This window comes from Pleurodeles waltl, chromosome 8 (assembly GCF_031143425.1).
Source record: "Pleurodeles waltl isolate 20211129_DDA chromosome 8, aPleWal1.hap1.20221129, whole genome shotgun sequence".
NCBI lineage: Eukaryota > Metazoa > Chordata > Amphibia > Caudata > Salamandridae > Pleurodeles > Pleurodeles waltl.
The window spans coordinates 987,278,696-987,303,585 of record NC_090447.1 but is presented as its reverse complement, the minus strand read 5'-3'; the positions used below and the strand labels follow the sequence as shown (position 1 = coordinate 987,303,585).

At 47.0% G+C, this 24,890-nt stretch overlaps 1 protein-coding gene across 17 annotated transcripts in view; it reads right to left on the bottom strand.

Moving 5' to 3' along the window:
- The window catches only part of MYCBP2 (MYC binding protein 2), a 1,769,078-nt gene that overhangs the window by 1,361,431 nt on the left and 382,757 nt on the right, over positions 1 to 24,890 (bottom strand). For all 17 annotated transcript variants that reach the window (XM_069205243.1, XM_069205245.1, XM_069205247.1 and 14 more), the window contains one exon: positions 16,169 to 16,288. In XM_069205243.1, the coding sequence (XP_069061344.1) occupies positions 16,169 to 16,288 (120 nt within the window). The remainder of the gene's footprint in view (positions 1 to 16,168; positions 16,289 to 24,890) is intronic.

The following is a 24,890-nucleotide window of genomic DNA, read 5'->3' as shown; positions in this document are numbered from 1 at the left end:
GATGACAGGCTCAGCTCGATGTGCAATGGGTGGGGTTGTGGAAGCTGAGCAGTAGTACCTGTACATATACAGGACAGTTGAGTTCCCTGAATTCATTTGCCAGAAAGTGTATGCAGGGCCCAAAGGTCTTGTTGAAAATGAGAGACTACCTAAGGGAGAAATTTGGGATTGATACGAAGGACAACCCTATCCCTATGTACTTGGAAGATAGGGTCTTCCAGGGTCAATGCCTAAAGCTCACTGAAATGCCTGAGTGAGGTGATAGCAATTAGAAATGCCACCTTCCAAGAGAGGGAGTGAAGTGAGCAGGTGTGGAGGTGCTCAAATGGAGGACGCATGAGAGGTGCGAGTACAATGTTGAGATTCCATGAGGGTGCCAGTGGGACATGGGGAGGAATTACCCTTTTGAGGCCCTCCATAAAAGCTTTAATGACCGGTATCCTGAAGGGAGATAAGTGTTGTCTATTCTGAAGGCAGGCAGCCACAGTGGCTAGATGTAATCATATGGAGGCAAAGGCTAGGCCATAAGTCTGTAAGTGAAGTAAGTAACAGACAATGTTTTGTACTGTGGCTTTCAATGAGTCAATATCTTTTGAGTGTCAGTAGCAGAAAAATCTCTTCTACTTGGCCATGTAGCAGGCACAGTGGTTGGTCTGCGTGCTTCCTTGTGAATACTCATGCACCAGGAGAGATGAGTAAGCTATCCAAATTCTATGACCTCAGGAGCCAGATTGCAAGGTTGCGGGATCTTGGTGCCTAATTTCTCTCTGGTTCTGCATGAGAAGGCCCTGCTTCTTGGGGGAGCATCTCATGCAGAACCAGTGAGAGTTCGAGCAGAGACGTGAACCAGGACTGGCGGGCCCATGTGGGTGCCACCGGGATGAGCAAGAGGGATGTCTGCTGAAGCCTCAGAACCACAAATCGAAGAAGAGTGAGAGAAGGAAAAATGTAGGCAAATATCCCTGACCAGTTCATCCACAGTGCACTCCTGCTGGACTGGGGGTGTCAGAACCTGAAAGTGAAGTTTGGACACTTGGTGTTTTCTGCTGTTGTGAACAGATCCGAGGACTTGCAGGTGGAGTTCCTAATCATGGGTTTGCTGCCGCATCCGGCTGAGGTCTGAAAAATCGTTCATACCTGCCTGGTTTTCAGTCAGCTTATTTGTGACATGTCTATTGTTTGACTGTGCACAAGTGATATTGAGTGTCACTTTCACATGAGTAAATCAAATAGATGACCAGTACTTGGATGTCTCTCAGTGAGTTTTCTGTGTTTGCAACCAGAAGTATTACACAATGAAAAGGTTACTTACCTGCAGTACCGTCTTATCTGGTAGAGACTACAGATTCTAGTTGCAGATTCCTTACCTTTAAATTTCCCCCAGGAGCCAGACTGGATAAGGATTATTTTCTGAGCAGTACCCCTGCGAGCCGTTAGGTGGTGTCAATTGGCTCTAATCCCATCGTCAGCCAGATAGGACATTAAAGGTCCTACATAGGTGTTACCCCGGCACGCTGTCAGTTTCTTATCACAACTTTCCACACCACAAGCGCAGAGCCATGAATTTTTTTTACTAATGGTGTGTCAAAACTAAGGCCCTTAAGGGGGAGTCCCTGTCCCTGGAGTTCAGTTCTCTGAGCGAGGAGGATGGGTGGGTTGGTAAGGTATCTGCAACTAGATTATGTCTTTATTAGAAAAGGCATTACAGACGGTAAGTAACTTGTTGATCTGACAGACATCTAGTTGCAGATTCCTTATCTTTGAATACATATTCAAGCAATACCACCCCCGGAGGTGGGTCTGTGAACCACGATCATACTATAAATTCCTGCAGGACCCAACACGCAAAGTACCCACCCCTATAGACCAGACTGTTGAGACAGTAGTGTTTGGTAAATGTGTGCAAAGATGCCCACCTTGCCACCTGACAGATATCAAGGAATGGAATTCTGAGTGCTAACGTAGTGGTCGCAGCTGTAATTCCAGTAGAGTGAGCATACAAGCCCTCGAGGGGCCACTGTTTGGCCAGTGCATAGCAAATCTTAATGCGAAGTACGAGCCATCTGGAGATGGTCCGTTTTTGCACTGCCTGACCTTGCTGTGCACCCACATAGCCTACAAAGAGTTGGTCATCCATCCAGAACCCTTTTGAACGATCAAGGTAGAACACCAATGCTCTTTTTGGGTCCAGGCAGTGGAGTCTCTCTTCCTCCTTAGAAGGATGGGGGGGGTGAGAGATCACCTAAATGAAAGGGCATAACCACTTTTGGCAGAAATGAGACCCGTGTGCGAAGCAACACTGTCAGGATAGATGGAAAGGTAGGGCCACTTAGATGACAGTTCCTGCAGCTCACTCATGGTATAAATGTAAAAATCAAAGAAGGACCTCCAAGTATGTCGAAACGCTATGTCTGGGTTGTGAATAAGCGATAAATAACATATAATCCAGTTCTAGGGCGCAACTCTATTCTTGATTTAATAAACTGTTGGAGGTGGTCTGACGTCTAGGAGCGCCGGTATATAGAGCGCACTTCTGTGACAGACCACATTGGATTAAACCACATTAACTGCGGATCAGCCGTTTTTGGCATTGTAAGCGGCATAGAAGGACACAGTGGTCACGGGAATCTCCCTAGGTGGACCCAAGCCATATACCAGAGTAGAGATGGACAGCGTCCATGACCCCAATGCTACCATACCCAAAAGAATCATCAGCGCTCTCTAATATCCAATGCTGCCAAATTTCAGCAACATCTGACTGGACGCTTTCATGGCTCATTCTTGGGTTGCAGTGGTGGAAATGTGGATGTGGCAGTGAGGATCAGAACTGAGTATTGCAGAGGCTACTTTGGCAAAGTCTGTTCAAAACTATGATTGCCCTTCTCCAGTCCTGATGAGGCCATAAATCAGTAGGCCGAAACGCGTTGACTTCTTTGACTGCAAGTAGATTGGGCTTGCTAAATAATGGACTATATTGTAAAGATTTGAGATGCACGATATCACGTTTGTGTGAAAGAAATACACAACACAGTGATAGTCGAGTGTACGAAAAGCCCAGTTTCTTAGCAAATAACAGTGGATCACATGTGGAGTTACATAATAGTGACCACTTTTCAAATGCGTAGGGCACCATTTTAAGATGGTTTCTTTGTTATATTGTTAAAATATTATATGTAATTTATCTCGTATGTATTGTGAGTAATTTTTTGGTCAGTAATTTTTTGGTTTACACTTATTTATGTGATGTGTATTAAGTTTTGTGTGAGATTACCATAGATCCTTTTTGCTATATTAAAAAATCTTTTTGGAAATAAATATGAAAAAGAAATAAATCCAGTAGTAACAGAATTAAGGACTGTTATTTCAACTTCGTACTAAATTTGTCCATAACTGCCATTTTTTTGCCTTGTTTATGCTCACTCACTCTGCAGGCAGATGTAATGGCCACAAGGAAGGCTGCTTTCAAAGTGAGAAGCCTGAGAGGATGACTGTGGAAAAGCTTGAAAGAAACTCACATTAGAAAGGTCAAATTCAAATCCAATTGCTGCATAATGAATAGGGATAAAAGGAAAAGATGTGTAAGGCCTTTAAGGAACCTATTAACAATAGAAGTCTTAAAGAAGGTCGATCAGGCAACCTAAAAGAAATGCGGAAACAGCAGACAAATAACCTTTGAGAGAGAGCCCATAGCAGAGCCCTGCTGGGCCAGGGAAAGAATAAACAATAGGACCAGTCTCGGAGGGGCAGAAAGGGAATCAACAGACTTGTCTGCAGACCATGCCACTAATTTCTTACTACGAAAGGTGTATACCGTTTTGGTGGAGGGCCGCCTAGCTGCCAAGATTAGGTTACAGACTCCAGGCAGACAGTCAAGAGCTGTCAACTGTCGCTGGTCAATCCCCATGCAAGAAGCTGGAGACTGGACAGGTTTGGGTTCAGAACCATCCCTTGTTGCTGCAACAAAAGATCCTTTAAAAGGGGCAGTCTGATCGGATGATCGATGAGCACGCTCAACAGCTCAGGATATCAGACTGTGCCCAGTCCAGAGCCACAAGGATTACTAGGGCCCGGTCATTTTTAACCTTCTTAAAAACTCTGGGCAGAAATGGTGTGGGTGTAAAGGTGCACAGGAGGCCTGAGTTCCACTCGAGACGAAAAGTGTCTGAGCGATTGCTTCCCTTAACTTCAAAGCGCAAAATTGCTGACATTGTGTGTTCTCTGCGAAGACAAACAAATCTAACCAAGGTTCTCCCCAGTGCCGAAGGATAACTTGCACCACCTCCGGATGGAGATGCCATTCATGATCCGGTAGTAATTTTCTGCCGAGTTTGTCTGCTCTGGCTTTCAGAGAGCCTGCCAGATGTTGAACCACCAGGGATATGCCCTGCTGTTCCAGCCACATCCAGAAGCGATGAGCCTCTTGACAAAGGGTCCACCACCCTACCCCGCAAGTTTAGGTACCACATGTCGGTGGTGTTGTTCGTGAACAACTGCACCATCTTCCCCTTGACAGAGTGAAAAAATGCCTTCAATGCCAGTTGAATTGCACAGAGCTCCAACAGGTTGATGTGGAGTCTGGACTCCGGGGGAGACCAGATGCCTCTGATCTCCACTTCTCCCAGATGGCCACTCCATCCACAGAGTGATGCATCAGTCACTACTATTACATCTGGCTGGGAAGTGGAGAGGGATTGGTCTCTGACCCAATCGCAGTTCGTTACCCACCACTGCAGATCTTGTGCAGTTCCCTCCAAGATTAGGACCTTGTAGGTGAGATACCCCTGATGTTGTGTGCACTAGAACTTCAGGTCCCACTGCAGAGCTCGGGCAGGCAGGATGGAAAAATGGAAATAAGCATCCTTCTAGTCCAATGTTACCATCCAGTCTCCTGAGGTTAGGGCACATAAAACCTGAGCCAGAGTGAGCAATTTGAACTTTTCCTTACTGAGAAAGAGATTGAGGGACCGGAGGTCTAGGATATGGTGGAGGCCCTTGTCCTTTTTGGGCACGAGAAATTAGGGGGAACAGCATTCACGACCTACTGCTGGCACAGAAACTCTTGCTAGGGCTCCCTTGGCCAAGAGAGCAGTAGCTTCCTCATCGAGAAAGGATAAGTGATCCTCCCTCATCTGAACACAGAATGGTAGCATGGCGGGAGGGAGAAGCCCCTTTGGACTATCGGCAAAACCCACCTGTCAGACGTAATGGACTGCCAGTGGAGCATGTGATAGTGGATGCTGCCACCAACTGAACCCTGATGGTATGTCAAACTAGGAGGGCCTAGAGGTTGCTGCAGGGGGTGGAGGGTGAGGGACGGGGGATGGAGGGATGGGGAATGGAGGGACAGGGGGGTGGAGGGAGGGATGGACTGGCCAGACCGCTGGCACCCTGATCCACCAGGTTAGTGGATTTCAGACCCTCCGCCACGCAGAGGCTGGGAATGCACCGCACAGTAGCTGGCCAGGAATGGGTGGGGTTGGAGGCCCCTTCCACAACCTGAACATCAGACTCAGGGTGACAAGGGGGTGGCGCGAGGCCCAAGGTCCTGGCCGTAGTACGAGCATCCTTGAAGAGCTTGAGCTCTGAGCCTGCCTTGTCTCCGAAGAGACAGGTGTTATCAAAGGGCATGTCCATCAGAGTAGCCTGGACATTCCCTGAAACGCCAGATGTCCTCAGCCAGACATGTTGCCTCAGGGCCACTTTCGAAGAAACAGCTCTGCCTTGTGAGTTAGTTGTGTCCAGTCTGCAACTGACAGTGAACTTTGCTGTGTCTCTCCCATCAGCAATTGCCTGAAACAGTACAGCCCGGGCCTCCTTGGGACCTGTGGCAACACTGCGCAACAGCATCCCACAGCATGTGGGAGTAAAAAGTCTAAAAGGCATGCAGTGTTAACGGACCGCAACACTTGGCTGGTTCAAGAAAAAAAATCTTCTTCCCAAGTATGTCCAACCTTTTGGATTCCCTATCCCGTGGTGCGGAAGGGAACGCACCCTGGGAAGTAGAGGCTTGGATAACCAAGCTCTCTGGGGTGGGGTGTTGCATCAGAAAGCTTGGGTCCCCTGGAGCAGGGCGATGACAGAGGGCAATTGTCCTGTTCACAGGAGCCCCTATGCTGGGTTTGGGCCAGGCATCCAATAGGACATCTGTAAGAGCTTCATTAAAGGGGAGCATGGGTTCTGAGGAAGAAGCTAGAGTTTAAAGCACCTCTGTCAGGGGGTTAGTCCTGATGGCCATCAAAGGCAACTCAAGGTCCAAGACCTCAGCTGCTCTTCTCACTGCCATGGAATGGGAAGCACCCTTCTTCGTAGCCACAGTAGAGGGAGAAAGCATGCTAATATCTGGAGAAGTATCTAGTCTGCTGACCTAATCCCAAGTCTGTATTCTAGTCCGAAGGGTCACGAAGCTGGCATTTGAAAGGTTCTAGCGACCCCTAGCATTCCTCACCATAACCTAGCCCACAGCAAAGGGGCTCAGGACCTGAATCAGGATCCAGGGCTTCTGCCAGTGTTGTTTGTCGGCGACATATGTTGCCATTCTAGCTGTGTGTCCGAGTCTGCAACGAGAAAGGGGATGGAGCTGCTAAGACCGTCTGCTTCGGGACTGGCGTAGAGGAAGGTCGGGGTGGTACAACTGACATCGGCCTGGATCCAGGACTGAATCCATGGGTGCCCCTTAGCGCCGCAGCCTCCTTCGTGGGACCCAAAGGGGCCTCTTCTGACTCCACGGGGCCTAAATGCACACCAGTGTCAGACTGCCCAAAAATAAGGCACATGGTCTCATAAAACTCCAACAGTTGGGCAGGGGTTGCTCCGGCTCCCAGAATTTCAGGGAGGTGTGGAGTCGGCCCAGGCACTGGCTCCGCAGAGCAAGGCCTAGAACGTTGACGCTTCCTCATCTTGTCGGCCGACAAGTCGAAGAACGCTTCGACTTCTTGCTTTCCTTCTTGTGCCTTGATGTACCCGGTCGCACCTGGGAGGGGCGACGACATTGGAGGACTCTGCAATCGATACAGGGAGCTTCCTCTTTACCAGAATCTCAACTTGTCAAGCTGAGTGTCGGGCAGCCATCAGCTTCAGTGACTGCTCCATCAAAGCCTTCGGATCCGTGAACCGACACTTGGAGCATGATTTTGGGACATGGTCGCTCTACAGGCACCAAAGACACATGAGGCGCAGACCCGTCTTGGACATCGCCTGCTGACAAGAACCACAGATATTAAACCTGTTCGTCCTCGATGCACAAGGAGTAGATGGAACACTCGAATAAATCTTTGACATAAGTAAAACTATTTTTTTTAAAAGCCAGTCAAAAAGTGACTCTGGGATAGCTCTTTTCAGATCAACGCCAGCTGCGGCAGAAAGAAAAGAAATCAGCGCCCGGGCAGCACCTATATAGGACCCACAACGTTACATCCGGAATGGACAAGGCACCTAATGGCATTCAGAGGTACTGCTCAGAAAATTCTCTGGATTCAGTCCGACACCTGTGAGAAATTCAAAGGTAAGGAATTTACAGTTAGAAGTCTATCAGATAATATAAATACAAAATACAATTCGGGTATAGTGATGTTGCCAATGCTGGTTAGCAATATCAACTGAATATGTATTACCAATAATTTGGTTGGGAACAATTAGAAATGGAAATTGTTTTGATTCTGAAAATGCTGGGCTTTGAATTAAACATTACTAAAGTCTGTGGAAGAGCCATTAGCCTGTGGAGTCTCTCAATAATTCCAGTTCTACTTCATACCACTATCTGCAGCCTCTCACTCCCGTTAGCAACTTCTGCCCTTTTTCTCCCATATCTTTCTGGAATCCTCCACCTGTATAGCCCACACCTCATCTTGTTCCTCTTTATCCTCATTTCAGTCTGCCTTTCTGCATGTGCTTTATTTTGTTCTCTTCATAACACCCACCCAGTCTCTCTCATCTGTAAACACACAATTCATCTTGTTTATCTTTTACACGGACAAGATTTCGATAACCATGTGCCTCCTTCGCACACTTTCAATTAAAATGGTCAATACTGTTGTCACATATGTGGCCATCGATTTGTGCACCCAACCGAGAGACCAAAGATTAAATGGTCATGTAATCTGAATTGCTTGTAAAACTCACTGACCGGCACTGTGAGAAACTTGCACTGCTTTCAACTTAATTCCAAAGCTTTTAATTGTGTCCTGTCATGCTTCATCCACCTACAAACCCAAACACCTAGAGGACTAGAGGAAACTCGGTTTCTGTTATTCACTGTAGAAAGATTAACAGCCATGAAAAAAAAAAAAAACACAGAAACGTAGCATCAATGTTATGATAAGTAAACAGGCTGCTTCACTGGCAGATTACCTCAAGGGTTTACAGTCAACAGTTAAAAAGGCCATCAGGGCTGTCATGGCTAAATTTCTGCAGCGGTCTGGGAGCACTTGCAAGACTTTGGCTGCGTCACTGACCTTCGTAAGAGTTTTATGGGGATCTAAAGTTAGTAACCATGGCAACCTGAGTCACATTTTCTCTGGGCCTGCCTTACACTGACTGGGGCACTTTAAAAGTTCAGTAGTGCTAGGTTACAAAAGCAGAGCTGAGATGAAAGTGCAACCCTGTAAAGTTCTATATAACTTGGGTTAAGCACCTCAAGCAATGCAAAGGAGCTAAATATGTTTCACATTACAATCTAATTCAGGGATGTGGAAAAATGCACTAAACTGAATAAAAGTAGCTCTAGCTGCGCAGCACTTGGCAGAGTCCATCTCAGGAAGGTACTCCGCTAACAAATTAATTTAGCAGCAGAGAGCCTAATGCTCTGGGATAGCTGAAACAGCTGTGGAAAGTGTGCCCACCCCCACCTTGTTTCTGAAGGTTACACATGGCTGTCTGTAGGATGAGAAAGATGAAACGTAGAAGAAATCCTTCGCAGACGAGGTTAAGTTGTTCTCCAAGAGTGAAGTTTATTAGAGGGTCCACGGTAGGCATTAATATGACTGAACAAGATGAAGGTCAGTCTACAACTGCCCGCACCCAGGAATCCAGAACCTCAGAAGATAGGTTCTACTAACCCAACGGTATGGAACTAACTAAGTTGAATAACAATAAATAAGTGGAGCATGAAACCAGGTAAGAACAAATAAGCATAGGTAAATCAAATAAACAAGATACATAATAAGCACAGGCAAATACAAGAGAAACCAAGATACATATGCTACACTGTCATCCTGTCCAAACAGACAAGAACAACCTTACCCATCAGGTGAGGTAGTAAAGTCTTCAACGCTAGGTGAATGCGCAAGAAGTTCCAGGTAGATGATGTGGAGGCCCAGGTACTTAGCATCCCCCAAGTATCAGGGCCTTCTGACTGCAGTCAGATCTTGTTAAGTATGCACCACACTGCATAAGGGATGTGTCCGTTGTAAAAATACTCTGCGGAACTGGGTCGAAGAAAGGCTGTCTCTGCAACAGGTTGCTGTTCACCAATGCAGAGAATGAGGAGTGCAGCAGTGGATCAACAATAGATCATCCCAATGATCCTCCACCTGAGACCACTGTTGAACTAAGCTTTCATGTAAAGGACACATGTAAAGTACAGCATGAAGAACTCTGGCAATGCAGGAGGCCATCATGCCTAGAAGGGCATGACTGTTATGACTTGAATTGCTGATTTTGTTTAAAAAAAAAAAAAAAAAAAAATGTAGTAGTGCCAGAAAGGACTGGATCGTGTCAGGATTTGGATAGGCTATGCCTACCTCAGAGTTGAAAATAGCCCCTAGGTAGAGCTGGATCTGAAGGGGATGAAGACGAGATTTTGTGGCATTGATGGTAAACCCTAAACAATAAGGCAGATCTATTGTGTCCTGTGTGTGTCCGCAGCGCTGCTGGCGGGTGGCCCTTTGGTAAGCCAATAGTCCATGTTTTGGTGACTGCTGGCCCTAGTTGTACTGATAGGATGTGTAGGCTTCATGGCAGGTGGTTTTTGAGCCTCCACTGTAAGGGGTACGGTGTGAGGAAGCACAGGGAGCACGTTTTTGCAGTGCCCCCCCCATTGCTTTGGTTGTTTCTGTATCTTTTCTGATTTTATTGGAAGGCCTGGTCCCACTTGTGGACTAAAAACGTACTCACCATCAAATGGAATATTCAGAAGGTTCTTTTGACCTTCAGGCTTAAAGCCAGAGCTATGGAGCCAACCCTGTAGCAGAATACTGGAACTTACTTGCCTGGCAGAGGTTCGGCTGCACCTAGCGCACAGTGAATAGAGGTGTTAGGTATCAGCTAGCCCTCAGAAACTATCTCTTGTCCTCTTTTTCTATGTTCCTCTGGGAGGTATTGGAGGAGCTCATCCAATTTGTTCCAATGGGCATAATCTTACCTTACTAGAAGGCAGACAGAATTAGGTAGGCATCAGTGGATGGCCAACTCAGAAGCCACCCATTTGCCTGCCACATCTATGCATTTTGTTTCCTTCTCTGGTGACAGAGCATCCCCACTGGTCTATGAGTTGGCTTGCTTACGGGCAGTAGTGATTAGCAGAGAGTCCCACGGGAGCGGACCGTGAAAATGGACGGGGTCAGAAAGGGAGACTTTATACATTTTTATCCACCCTACGGTGTAATAACCCTAGCTCGGAGATATTTAAAAATGTCAGGACTGTGACCTAACATGCCCTTGAGCATGGGGAGGTACTCAGCGAACCAGTGAGTGGAGAGTTTTGTTTTCGAAGAGGAAGAACTCCTTTAAGGGCTCATTGTGGAGTTAAACCTTATGAAAGGAAGTGGCCTTTCCTATGAATTTCTGAAAGGATGTGGATGAGAGAGGAGGGCAGGGTAAAGGTCAGGGTATGTTTCCCCTGGTGACTACATCTTAGAAAACCTAAGAATCACCCTACAGAGGGGTGTTAAATCCATCATTACCCCCTTATGCCCACCAATGTCAGAGCGTGGTGAGCCATGAGGTGTGATGTCAAGGGGGTCCCCTGGGGAAGGCTGAGGAACAGGATGAAAGGATGATGGTGCTTGGGTAAGGGGCTAGTCTTATCAGCTGTCTTGAGTTGTTTTGTCAAAATCTGAATGTCCAAGGCCTCCTCAACAGCTCAACTGAGTTTCAGGGGTAGAGCAGCAGGGCCCGACGGGTGGACAAGGATGCAGCCTGTGTGTGGGTGAATAACCAGGTGTCTCTGCCTCGACTCAAGCTCCTCTTGCAACTTATGGAGAATCAGCGTGACTGCGCCAGTGTCAAGCTTGCTACGAAAGTCCATGACTCCGAGGATGCCTTCAGTTTTGGCACCCAGCTGGATGTGGTCCGTACAGAGGGTCAGGTCGATGCCAGTGACAGAGCAGCTGGCACTAAAACTGTCTTGAAGGCTTCTTCAGCCAGAGCCAGAGCTCAGCAGGGCGTCCTAAATTGTTTGTCAGTGCATGCCAAGGACCTAAGGCAGCGGTGATCCAAAAACCTGTCTCTGGTGCTCCGGAGTGGTTTTGTGTCCTTTTGGCTGAAGGACACTTGGGTTGAAGGAGGTGTGGAGGGGAAGGGGCGTCGTACTCCCAGGCTGCTTGGCTGGCAGAAGGTCTTTAATCTCCAGTTCCGAGCTTTCTTCCAGGAAACACGCCTCTTCATTGACTGCAGACGGTCATGGGTGTTGCTCCCTCGCGACGTCCTCGGGACCAAAGAGGTCCAGGGTGTCGCCTCTATCTTTATGTGACGTCTCAAGTCGACAATCACAACTGTCATGAACAGTCTTCTTGGAGCAGCAGGAGCAGCAAATGTCGCAGGCATTCTTGTTGTGTTCAGGCAACAAGCACAGATAGCAGACCAGATGGATATCGGTCTGAGGGTATTTCATGTGGCAGCGAGGACAACACCGAAATGGAGTTTGTTCCATCAACTTCGAGGCATGGTGGAGAGATGTGAAGGACAGACTGGAGTAGGCCCCAAAGGGCGAGACTCAGGAGGGGCCACAGTCGACACAGACCCTGTTCAAGCGAAGACACGACCGAAATACAATATCGACAGAGGGAAGGAACCATGTGAATCTAAATGAGCACCGCAACTGTCACTGCAGAGCACATGTCTGTACCCGACGGCAGAAAGAAAACAGTCTAGCAATGGAGTTGATGACCATACACATTGTAGTAAACTAGCATCTTTCCGACACGGGTAACCCCACTTTTTGCCTGGTGTCAGTGTGTAGACTGTAGTACAGTGGGATCCTGTTAATCAAGTTCCCCAGTCTGTGCTTTCTCCTCTAAATGTGGTTGCTGGTAAACTTTAACACCACAATTGGCATACTGGTGCACCCCTGTAAGTCTCTAGCATATGGTACTTAGGTACCCAGGGCATTGGTGCACCAGGTGTCTCCCATGGGCTGCAGCATGTATTATGCCACCCCTGGAAGCACATGCAAAATGTGTCTGCAGTCCTGCCATTGCAGCCTGCGTGAAATGGTCCATGCACCTTTCACTTCAGATATAAGGCTTGCCGCATTATATCATGGTCACTGCACTTGGATGCTAAGTCACCCCTCTAGTAGGCCCTTTAGCCCAATGGCAGAGTGAATGCTAAGTGTGAAGGTATCCCTGCATGAGCAGAGGTACTCCTACAAACCCCAGACTCCATTTCCTGGGCTTTGTAAGTGCAGGGAAGCCATCTTATGGTATGTAGTGGACACTAGTCAACACAAGTGTCAAACTATATAATGGCTTCTCCGAACCTAGGCATGTTTGGTATCAAACATGTTGGAATCAGGCAGATACACTGATTCCAGTGCCAGTTCCATGATACCATGTACTCTGGGGACTCCTTAGAGGATCCCCAAGTTCTGCCTGAATAGCTTTGCAGGGTCTGCCTGCCAGACCACGCTGCTGCAGACCCCAGGCACAATTCAGCAACCCTGCTGCGGAGCCTAACACGAGCAGGGAAAGGCAGAACAAAGGGTTTCCTCTTCTTTACAACTAGGTGTCTCTGAGTTTGGGGTGGCCTTCCAACACCACCAGACTGCTTTGAAGGGCACATTTAGTGCCCTCATTCCATGAACCAGTGTACACAGTGCAGGAAACCCCAGTTCCCGCTATGAAGCAAAACCACTCCCCTGTCCAGCTCCTTCCCTAGGGAGGTGTACTGAGCTGTGCAAGGTTGATTCTGCCATCTTGGAAACAAGGTAGGCAGAGTGTCATGGGAGAGTCGGACTTGTCAGGCCAGGTAGGTGACGTCCCTGACCCCGTCTGATAGGTGGGTCACTACAGAGTGTGACCAACCCCCTTTTAGGGTTACTTAAGGGCTCCCCGAGGGTGGGTCCTCAGATTCGTTGAGTAAGACTCTACCTGGAACTCTCTGCAAGACATCTTCTGCTCCCGCCCTCCGGAACCTCTGCTGGTCTGCTTTTGGAACTGAAACAAGACTGTATCAAGTTGGGAGGGCTCCCACTGCATCACTGTTTCTCCAGCTCCTGCAAGATTTCCATGGCTGTGCATCCTCCAGGATCACAAGGACTCTGTTCGCATCCAGGAAACAAGAAGCATTCTTCTTTGGAGAGAAGCAGTCACTCCCTTGCATCCAAACGGGCCTCAAGACAACGACCGGCTGGTGGATACTGCTGTCCCACAGACAATGAAAGTCTCTGCAAAACATGTGGTGGGTGTCTGTGGTCTTCTCCAGGTCCCCTTGTCTTCTGACAAACTTGGGAGACAGTGGGCCCTTGCTACAGCCTTTGGAACGGAACCCCTGTGTTCCACGACTTTCGCTCTTTTCAAGGCTTGTTGAATCTTCCTTCAGGAGATCTTCAGTTCCAAGAAACCCCAGCCTCCAGCACTCTGCAACTCCAAGATCAGCGTACACTCTGCAGGTCCTGAGACTCCTGTTTTGTTGTGCTGCTGAGACTCCCTATGCCTGCTGACAGTGGGTCACTTGTGGGTGCTCCTCAGACTCTGGCTGGTTTTCCTTTGTGATGAAGGCCTGCCCCGCCTACCCTTTAGGTGTCGGACCATGCTGGTCCCTCAAAAACCTGCAATCCTACTAGCAACAACTAATTGCATTTGCCAAGGCTTGCTGGTGGTCCTACTGGCCACTGACCCGCCTTCAATCCTGCGACCGAGATGAGACAGCTCATGGAAGACTCCGAGGATCTCTTGCATACCCTGGACTCCGCAGCTGGACTTCTTCCTTCACTATCCTGCAGGAACTTCACCTCCAGGAGGGTGGGCATTGTCTCCCTGCTCCACCTGGACATCTCCAAGTGGTCTGGACACTGTCCACTTCTCTTTCAGGTTCTTCACGTCCAGAATCCAGCCTTGGGTTCCACCGACTGTGGGAACCACATTCTGGTTCTGAGGGATGACCATTTTGTATTCGGTCATGTGGCAAACAAGCCTATTTCTGGAAAACCCCAATCTTGAAAGGCAAAGTGCATGATGATGATGTTGAACTCCCACTTGTAATGTGTACACGCATCTACTGAGTAGGTCATCTTGATGGTTTTTGAGGTGTGACATATGTGCTGCTTGAAGTGTTAGATTCCTCATCAACAATCAATGCCAAATCACTTGGCTTCCAACTACAAAGTTCTTGACCTTCTTCCTTCCCCATATGTTAAAGTAGTACATGGTGGCAGTATTGTCCAGCTGCACTGGAACTCAGTCTGTGCACACTGCTGGTAGAAAAGCCTCGAGGGTTGGGTGGACAGGTCCGAGCTTGAGAACACTGATGTGGTCATTGATGCTGAGGTTATCATTGAATCTGACAAGAGATTGACAGGATGAGCACCCCTCCCCACCCTATTAGAAAGGCATTGGTCACAATGTTCTGAGTAGGAATAGCCTGATGGAATGGAACTCCTTTGAGTAAATTGAGCCCCCACTAAAAAGAATACTGTGCTGGTTGATTCAAGCAGATTTTGTCTTCCCAATTTCAGTGATGTTGTGACAATTAGTCTACCAAGTATTGTTGCAGTGTTTATGTAGAGAAGGGCACTAGGAAAATGCAAGAAGCCATGAACTCTGGTAGAGGAGACTTGCCTCATTGTCAGTTTGTGGCATGTAACCATCTGGTAAAATGTTTGAGAAAGGGTACACGGCTCTTCGAAGGCAAGACTTCTCCTCTGATGGCGTTGAGCGATGCTCCCTGAAAGTCTAGAATTTGAACTGGAGATGTGAATGACTTTTCCAGATGACATACAGACTTAGTGGTCTAAAAATGAAACAGACAAGACAAAGTATTTTTGTTCTTGATATGCAGTTCCTTTATTAAGCAGTCATCTAAGTATAGGCAGGCAAAGATTTTGTTTGTGGGGATAGGATGCAGCCACTGCGAGGCAGTTTGGCGAATGGCCTTGTGGCAGACTTCAGGCTGAATGGCAGAACCCTCTACTGGTACTGAGCTTTGCCAACAAGGAGTCAAAGACATTTCCTGTGCTTTACTGCTATTGGGACATGGAAATAAGCATTATGCAGATCAACAGAGCACATTCAGTCTCCATTTAGGAGACGTAGATTGATCTAATATAGTGCTAGCATCCTGATTTGTTTTCCCTTTTGATGTGCTTGTTGGCTTGTCTTAGGTCAAAAATGGGTATTAATTCTTGTCCAAGGCCTTTTTTGGGTACCAAAAGCACTTGGAATAAATACTCTTTGTTATCAGAGGAACTGGTTCTACTGCTTGCTTTGGAGTAGCAATGTTATTTCCACACGGAGAAAGTGCAATTAAGTGTTGGGGTGCTTGTTTCGATGGAATGGTTGGTAGAGGAAACTTGAATTGGATGTTGTAGCCACTATTCTGAATAACTGAAGACCCATTTGCCAGTTGTAATTCTTCTCCACTCTTCTAGGTGTTTTGTCAAACTCACTATTACCTGAGTGGCAAACCGATAATTGAGAGATGGACTCCTAGTTTATTTTTGTGGGAGCATGATTTTCCTCGACTGTTGTGTTGTGGCTGTTGTCATCTTCCTTGAGCCATCTTAGGTGACTATAGAGGCTGATGACGTTGCTATTTCTATTGCCCCAAAAACTGGGGGTAGTAGAGCCAATGAAGGAGTAGAACCCTCCGCCAATGAAGTTGCCTGATGTCCCTACACCGAAATTGAGAATGAAAAAAAATGAAAGAAAGGCTGATGGAATAACATGAATACAGTGGCGTCATATGGTTTGATGTGCACATAATCATCACTTGGACATACTATGTGGCTCATTACCTGAATGGTGAAAACCACAGCTGACTTGGACTGCCCGAAGTTCACAGTCAAACCTCACGGCTCCAGGGGGATAAGTTGTTATCTTGCTACCATCCTTCTCTCCTCTTTCTCCACTTCCATCTGCAAAAGTAATTATTAGTAATCATTATGCAAGGCTGATTTTCCTTCAGGCAATCTTGAGAATTTTTCATAAAGTAACACTATAAAAATGTAACGACAGAGAGGTGAAAGATGCACTTATCTGCAAAGAAAACCAGATAACACTAATCTACTTTACTCCTTAATATTTAAGAGCCTCTTCTCTAATAAGAAGTATAATCAATTAAACCATGAAGAAATCTCTGGCGCTTCAGGCATTAAGTACTAAGTTCTTCCAAAAACTATTAACTTTAACGGGAGCATATAGACACTGTGTATGTCAACAGAAATGTAGGTCTCTCATATAAAACAGTGCTTGTAACCGAGTACCTCATTCAAGGCATTAACCAATTTGTACTTCTTACATTAAACAGGCAAGGGCAGAATCTGTGTTCTACAAGAAAATTATATTTTATAAAGAAGAGGGAGAAAAATATCAACAGAAGAGGTCTGCTTTCTATGAAAGGCTGAAAACAGATTCAAAACCGCATGAGGATCAAGCAGCAAAGCAGGATGGTGCCTGTTCGATTGATTTTGTGAACCATGGCCCTGCAATCACGTGTTCTTGCTCTCGGGTACCTAGATTGCTTTTAGTTTTTAATCTGTTCAAGAGGTAAACTCAACGACAATGCATACAATTAAACAACACATCCTAAGAAAAAGAGAAAAAACAGCCCCTGTATAAAAAAAACCACACCATAAGATGAACGCCTACTAACCCAGTTTTTTTCCATGCAATGCAATTAGGTGGGCAAAGCATGCAATGGATATATTGTAGGCATAAGTATCGCCCCATATATTCCCTACTCAGTTGCGCTGGGCTTTCCATTTCTGAATGTCACTCTTTCATGTAAAGAGATGCCTCCAAGACTGCAGGTAGTTGGATGCCCTCACTGATTTCCAATAAATGGTCTTGTTAATATCAGCCCAAGTGATATAAACCTTGTGATGTCACTCCCTGTAGAAAAGTACCCTCTTTCTTGGCATGATTACCCCTATTTTCTGCCTGTTGTCAGTGTGTTTGACTGTGTTTACTGCGATCCTGCTAACTAGGACACCAGTGATTATGCTCTCCCCCTTCTAACTCGGTTTTTACACCCCACATTTGGCACACTGGAGCCACCATGTAAGTCCCTAGTATATGGTAACTAGGTACCCAGGGCACTGGCGTACCGGGTGATCCCCAGGGGCTGCAGCATACATTATGCCACCCATGGGGAGCCCATGCAAAGTGTTCTGGAGGCCTGCCATTGCAGCCTGCGTGAAAGGGTGCATGCACCATTTTTCACCATAGGTCACTGCACCTTGTCACTATAAGTCACCCCATGGTAGGCCCTCCTATCCCAAAGGGCAGGGTGCAAGTACAGGGTGCTAGCAGAGGTACCCCCACGAACTCCAATTCCATGGACTGTGTGTGTTTGCAGGGACGCCATTTTACGCATGTACTGGACATAGGTCCCCACCTATGTCCAGCTACATAATGGTAACTCCAAACCTAGGCATGTTTGGTATCAAACATGTCAGAATCATACCCAAATACTGTTGCCAGTATTGGAAGTATTTTTCCATGCACTCGGAGGGATCCTTAGAGGACCCCCCCATCACTGTTCCTACTAGTCTTCCAGGGTTTACCAGGCAGCCCAAGCTGCTGCCACACCTCAGACAGGTTTCTGCCCTCCTGCTGCTTTAACAGCTCAAGCCCAGGGAAGTAGAACAAAGGATTTTCTTTGGTAGAGAGGGGTAACATCCTCTCCCTTTGGAAATAGGTGTTACGTGGCTTGGGAGGGGTAGCCTCCCCAAGCCACTGGTATGCTTTGAAGGGCACATTTGGTGCCCTCTGTGCATAAACCAGTCCACACCGGTTCAGGGTCCCCCAGTCCCTGCTCTGGTGCGAAACTGGACAATGAAAAGGGGAGTAACCATTGCCCTGTCCATCACCACCCCAGGGGTGGTGCCCAAAGCTCTTGCAGAGTGTCCACAGGTTCTGCCATCTTGAATCTAAGGTTGGCAGGGACCTCTGGGAGCATCTGAGTGGTCAGGCAGGTGACGTCAGAGCCCCTTCCCAATAGGTGCTCACCTGGCTTCATGACTATTTAGGGTCTCTCTCTTGGGTGGATGCTCAGATCCGGCTTGCAAGATTCCAGCAGGACTCCTCTGCAACCTTACTTTGACTTCTAGCCATTGGAACCGCAACTGGACCCTCCAGGAACCAACAATCTGCATCAACAAAGAAGAATCTTCTTGCAAAATTGTTTCCACTGCTCCTTCCAGCTTCTGCTACATTTTACCGGCTATGCGTCCTCTGAGGGCGGCAAGTCTTCAGTCTGCACGAGAAGGAAGAAGGAATTTCCTTTGGATTGAAGGAGACACTGTCCTGCATCCGCAGGCACCTGCTGCAACGACTGGCTGAATGGATGTCCTCTCATACTGAGCAGCATGGATCCTGCATCACGGGTGGAAGTCCTCTAGGTACTCTGTCAGCTATCCAACTTTGGTGGAGGTAATCTCTTGCCTTCCCACGCAGGACAGTAGCCCCGTGCACCATGTCCCTTGCAGCTGCCAAGGCTGGTTGCATCTCCTCCAAGGGATCTTCACGCTAAATGTAGTTCGAGCCCCCAGCACTCCTTCGTGCGAGGCACAGCCCCCTGCATGGTTCTCCTGCGGCGTGGGACCCTCCTTCAGTCGTGCTGCGTGGGCTCTTCTGTGATCCTGTGTCCCCATCCTGTGGGACTCCTGTGGATGCTGCCTCTGCTCCTGTCGGCTCTGTGTGTCGCTGAGGGTCCCCTGTGACTCTCCCCCCCCCCCTCCTGGGATGAATCCTACTGCAATTCTTCTTCTAGCATGGGACATCATCTGCATCCCTCAGGAACTCTTCACCGACTTCAGGGCTGCAGTGCTGACCTTCACATCACCGACAAACAACTCTTGCAATCTTAGACTGGTGGATAGGGGCTCCTGCCCCACTGGACTCTTCTGTGACTTCTGGACTTGGTCCCCTTCTTCCACAGATCTTGCTCTTTAGGAATCCACCTCTGGTTTCTTGCAGTCTAGTCTGGGTTTTGCATTTTCTTCTTTTCCTTCCTTTTGAGTGGTTTGGGGAAAATCCAATAACTTACTCCTTTTTTCCTGGTCGCTAGGGGGCACTGTGGCACTTACCTTTGAGGTTTCCTAGTACCCCTAGCTCCCCACAACACATTCCACTTACCTAGGTGGGGGTCCTGTGTTTGCATTCCATTTTTTAGTATACGATTTGGGGTCCCCCCTAGGGACACTATTGTTTAATTGCACTGTTTTCTATTACTTTCTATGCCTATTACTGATAGCTAGAGTATATATTTATTGTGTTACCTCCTATTGGAGGGTTGCCCCTAGTACTTTTTGGTATTGTCACACTAAAATAAAGTATCTTTATTTTTGTAACACTGAGTGTTTTCTTTCATGTGTGTAAGTGCTGTGGGACTACAGTGGTATTGCATGAGCTTTGCATGTCTCCTAGATAAGCCTGTCTTCTAGACACTCCTACACTACACTAATAGGGGATTCCTGGACCTGGTAGAAGGTGTAAGTACCTCGGGTACTCACCACACACCAGGCCAGCTTTCTACACTCCCCAATGTACATTGCAGACGTTCCCAAAACACCTAAAAATGTTTGACTCAATTATTTTAGGAAGATAGCCAGCACTGGATGCTATCACATAATATGCATGCAATGTACCCGTTTTAGGTCACATATTGGGCAGTCAGCAACACACCTAACACTTCCTTAGTTCTGAATGTTAAATCTTGCAAACAGCTAATCAAATGGAACAGGTGTACGAAGGCACTGCTTAGCAGCTAATTAACGTGAGAATAAACCCTAGACTGTGCTCAAGTAAGCAAGCTAAGTCAGTCCCAAAGCAATCTCAAAGGAGCTCCTGTTTTGCTTTATGAAGACTAGGGAAAGCCCACTGCATTAGAGTTTTTTTAGGGTCGAGCACAAAGCACTCTGTCCCTGGTGTAATCGCTCTGTTGGCTTTTAACCACGCCTAGGTCAAGAGTATCAATTTGGTTGGTTTGTGTGCTTGCCTTTTAAGATTAGCTTGATTTCATTAGTGAAAGGCATGCATATGTCTTGCTTTTTCCCATGTTTAGCCTGCCTCGAGCGCACTGGCCAACTACTGAAAACATACGAGGCTCCATGTTTTCCGTATTGTTGCTAGACTACTTTTTCTTTTTATTTCGTAGGCAGCGCAATCTTACTGGGCAGTAATTGAGTACTTTGCATAACATCGACCCTGTTACATGGATAATTGCACTTTTGCTGGTTACATGGATAATTGCACTTTTGCTGGTTACATGGATAATTGCACTTTGGCTGATACATTTCACTGCGAGTGAACTTCGGTTTCCTTTTGGGTTTGCTTCGTCCTCATGGCAGCAGTCAGCTCACTTATGTGAAACTATTTTACTTTTCAGTTTATGTGGCCCAAAAAGACCGGTTACAAGTGTACAACGCTAATAGGTTTAACTCGAGCAAATGCGAGACCCACTGCATTGCAAATGCTTGTTTTTTTGCAACCACCCAAGCATCATCGGTTTTAAATAATCTACTTTGGAAAATCTGGGATGGTGCTTAAATCATGGATACTGTGTAGGAGAACCTCTTCTCAATCATCAGGCACTGAAGAACTGATCAAAACCCATTAAGTAATTGTTCAGTTTAAGACCTTCAAATGTTGTGTAACCTTTACCAACACACTCACATCTACCACTCACCTTTACTGGTGACTATAAGAAGCTGGCTCTTTATATAGAGGATGAAAAAGCAGTACATTGTGTAAAGAGTCCAAGCAAACCCCAGAGGAATTACAGAGTCATAAATTATACCCTACATGCTCTCTTTTGTGGTATTGTGTGCGGGCAGTTAGGCATATCAAAGGGCTGTGCTAAGCATGTATTGCACAAACAAAGGCAAGTAAGCAAGACACACAAAGAAATCAGACACCAATTTAGAAAAAATAACATACTCATATTTTGATACTAAGATTGTCTGAATCGAGTGGGTACTTTTCAAGTGATTTATGTTTCCAGTTTTCAAAAGCTGATAGTGCAATTTTTGAAGCGGTAATGTTATCCTATGGGTACGCTTACGAGTACTTAGAAGCGACTTACAGGACCCATCTTCTGTAGTTAAGATAAGTATGGGCCAAGGTCTAAGACACCAACAGGTTACTTCGGGAGGCACTGGGGTGTCCAGGTGCAGAAGTGCCTTTCAGTGTTGGGTGCCCTGATGTTATCCTATGGGAAAAGAATCATATACTGCATTTGGGCACTTAGCAACGACTACCTGACTGTTCTTCTGGACTTGAGCTGAATTTGGGGCAAGGTCCAAGGCTATACCAACAGTTCACCTCGGGGACTCTGGGGCGTCCAGGTGCAGAGATGTTACAACGCTGGGTGTCTCATTCACTTCAGCAGAGATCGGACGGGTCAGAAAGAGGCTGCAAACAGGGACTGGTCAGCCAGTCCAGGAGAAATCACAGGTGGGTTCGACCCTTGAGCTCCTCAGGCACCTGGGGACACCGTTGGCCCACTTCTCGGGCTACGGGGCTTGGGTGCAGTGGTCTCTTTTGGTGTTGGGTTCCGGTGCAGAGGATACTCGCAGATGGACAGGGCCTGCAGAAAGAGGATGCAGGCAACATCCTAAAGTTCACTGTTGGCAAACTCAATGTGGGCTTTAACTCTGGAGGGCCTGGGGACCACACTGGCATCGTTGGCCCACTTCAAATCGGGCTATGGGTCACAGGGTCAGTGGTGTTGTCCAGTGCTGGGTTTTGGCGGTCCGGAGTCCTTGTGAGTAGTCTTTGGTGCCTGCAGGGAAGCAGCTCTGCTACCTTAAGGGATATCCTGGTTCCTTCTCCAAGTGCTGGCAGTCCTCCCAGGCATTTGGAGGCAGAACAGCTGCAGGACAAGTTGTCTTTGGAGCAATGGTCGAGGACAGCAGGCAGGCTGGTGTGGATGGGGCCAAGTCAGTTGCTACTCCTCAGTTCTTGCTTTTTGCGGCATTTTGGGTCCTTCATCTGAGGTCCTGGTATCGGGGTACCCTAAATACTCAACTTAGGTGTGTTAAGAGGAGTGAAGGGTAGTAGCCAATGGGCTCCTTATTCCGGGGGGTCGCTAGGCCCCCTAGTTGACTAATTCTTTTGGGAAGTTGGCATCACCCTGTCCCAGAATTTCTAATACCACAACACACAAGATGGAGGAATTCCTAAGGCTGTGTTCATTTCAGGCTGCTCACCCTAGAGGTGTGTCCAGCCTGCAAATGTAACACGCCTCCTGCACTGCTAATTTTTCACATCTGTCCAGGTGCCAAATGGGCCTGGAGGGTCAGGGTTGTTGGTGTTTCCCTTCTGAGCAAAGGCAGATCTACATACTAAGGGTGATGGGCTTCTTTGAAGCTCCTCTCCCTTGGAATGCAGATTTGCAGGTCGTCCTGCTGGGAGGGGTGTGTTAACACCCCTACCAGAGCAGGCTTTGTTCCTGACTGACTAAGAGCAAAGGCTCTCACCCTTGGGAGGTCGGAAAATCGGCTGTTGGTGGCAGACTGGTGGAAACTAGTCAGTCAGCCCACCAACAGTTGGTAGGTTTTCAGGGGGCACCTCTAAGGTGCCCTTTGGGTGCTTGTATTAATAAACCCATCACTGAAATCAGTGAGGGTTTATTAATATGAGATGTTGGATACCGAACATACCTATTTTCAGTGAAGCTATCATGTAGCTGGGGAACTCAAACTGACCAGTGTCCAGCACATGTATTTAAAATGGGTTCCCTGTTCACTTAATATGTCTAAGAATCGACAAGACACAGTAGGGGCATATCTATTCATGCAGATATGCCCTAACCTGTAACATAAACCACCCTGCTTTAGGGCTGTAAGGCCTGCTGTAGGGGTGACATACAAATATTTTAGGCAGGGTTAGGGGACATGGCCCACAAGTGCCTGCCATGCCCTTTTTTCACTTTTTGGAGCCCCTTGTAACACAGCCTGAAGTGGAAGTCAGTATGTGTTTGGTGCAGGGTCCCTTAGAGTGTCACAAGTTATGCTGCAGCTCTTAGGGACCATCTATAGGACTCATGCCTCAGGTAACAGAGGTACCATTTAATAGGGACTTACAAAAGGTGCAAAAGGTCTGGTCACTTGGGGATCAAGTGACTAGTGGTCTAGTTTTTGGGGAAGGAACACTGGCACTGGGGACCTGGTTAGCAGGCACCCTGTGCACTTCAGTCAAAGTTGCATCATAAATCAGCCAAAAGGCGGGGGGGGGGGAGAGGAAGATGCTTCTGCAACCAGAACCCAGTTTTCTACAGTAACCCCAAGGATGCTGATGCCTCAGATTGGTATGTCATTAAAGTGCTCAACAGCATCTTTGTGTGAGCAATACTACTCTACATCTTAGTCAGAAAGACAACCAGGTCCAGTAACCATCATCATAAAGCACAGTATGAAAACGTTCAAAAGCGAGTCTGTTATATGTATTATGTTCGTGGATGTCTATACTTAGATTACCCTTTGCAACCATGCTTGTGTGAAAATATGTCATCTGAGGTGTCCCACTGCCATGGTAAGACTGTTCTAGACAGTTGGCAGAGCCTGCTGAAGATCTGGGCTCGGCAGAATGAGTCACCACTCCTGTTACGTCTATACCTTGTACTTTCACATCTACTGCTAGAAGTGTTACTTCCTTAACTAACAAACAAAGAGCCTACAGAGAACTTGCAAGCCTCAGCACATTTCTACCACATGTAGCTTATGATATGGATTACAACAGTGGTGACAAGTGAAAAGGAAGGGGATCTGTGGACGTCTGCAATCCATAAACATTAGGGAAACAGAACCAAAAAAAAGCATAAATGGAGATTAGAGGGCAGTGCCATCACATCATCTGGCAGCCTGGGAATGGCATTGTCTGCATTTTGTGCAGGCCAATGAGCCTGTACCTGTTTATATTCCAGAGAAAAACTATAATAATATCAGTATGAAGTGGTAAATCTCTACTTGGGAGGAACTGCTTCCACTTGCGCCACAGCAAGGAAGAAAAGAAGGAAAGGAGAATGATGCAGGAGGCTTAAGAAAAGTAGCTGTTTGAAAATGTTTACACACAGCATTAAAGCAGACCACAAGTGCTGCTTCTATATATTTAATGAGCATAAAGCATTAAAAGTGCCAGGTGGAATACAAACGGATGCTGTGTGTGTGGCACCCTGAAGAGGTTTACAGAATGTCCTATTGTTTGAAACAGTGTTTATGTGGGTATATTTTACTCTTAACAGTTTGCCTACAGCAACTTTGAAGGAATATCAAGATCTGGCTGACACAATCCTTTTTTTGAAAATAAACAATGTAGTACCTGAGTAAGGCGTCACATGTTCCCTGTTCAAAAGAGTATGTTATGCATTCTTCTTAATATTCAACAAGCACTATTGGGTGTGTTATCCCTTAGGAGCTCTGGATGTCCTTGCCAGTACTGAAGTGAAGGGGACTGACTCGCATTTAGAAATTGTTCACAATCTAATGGAACTTTGAAGTGCGAGTCTTGAAGTGT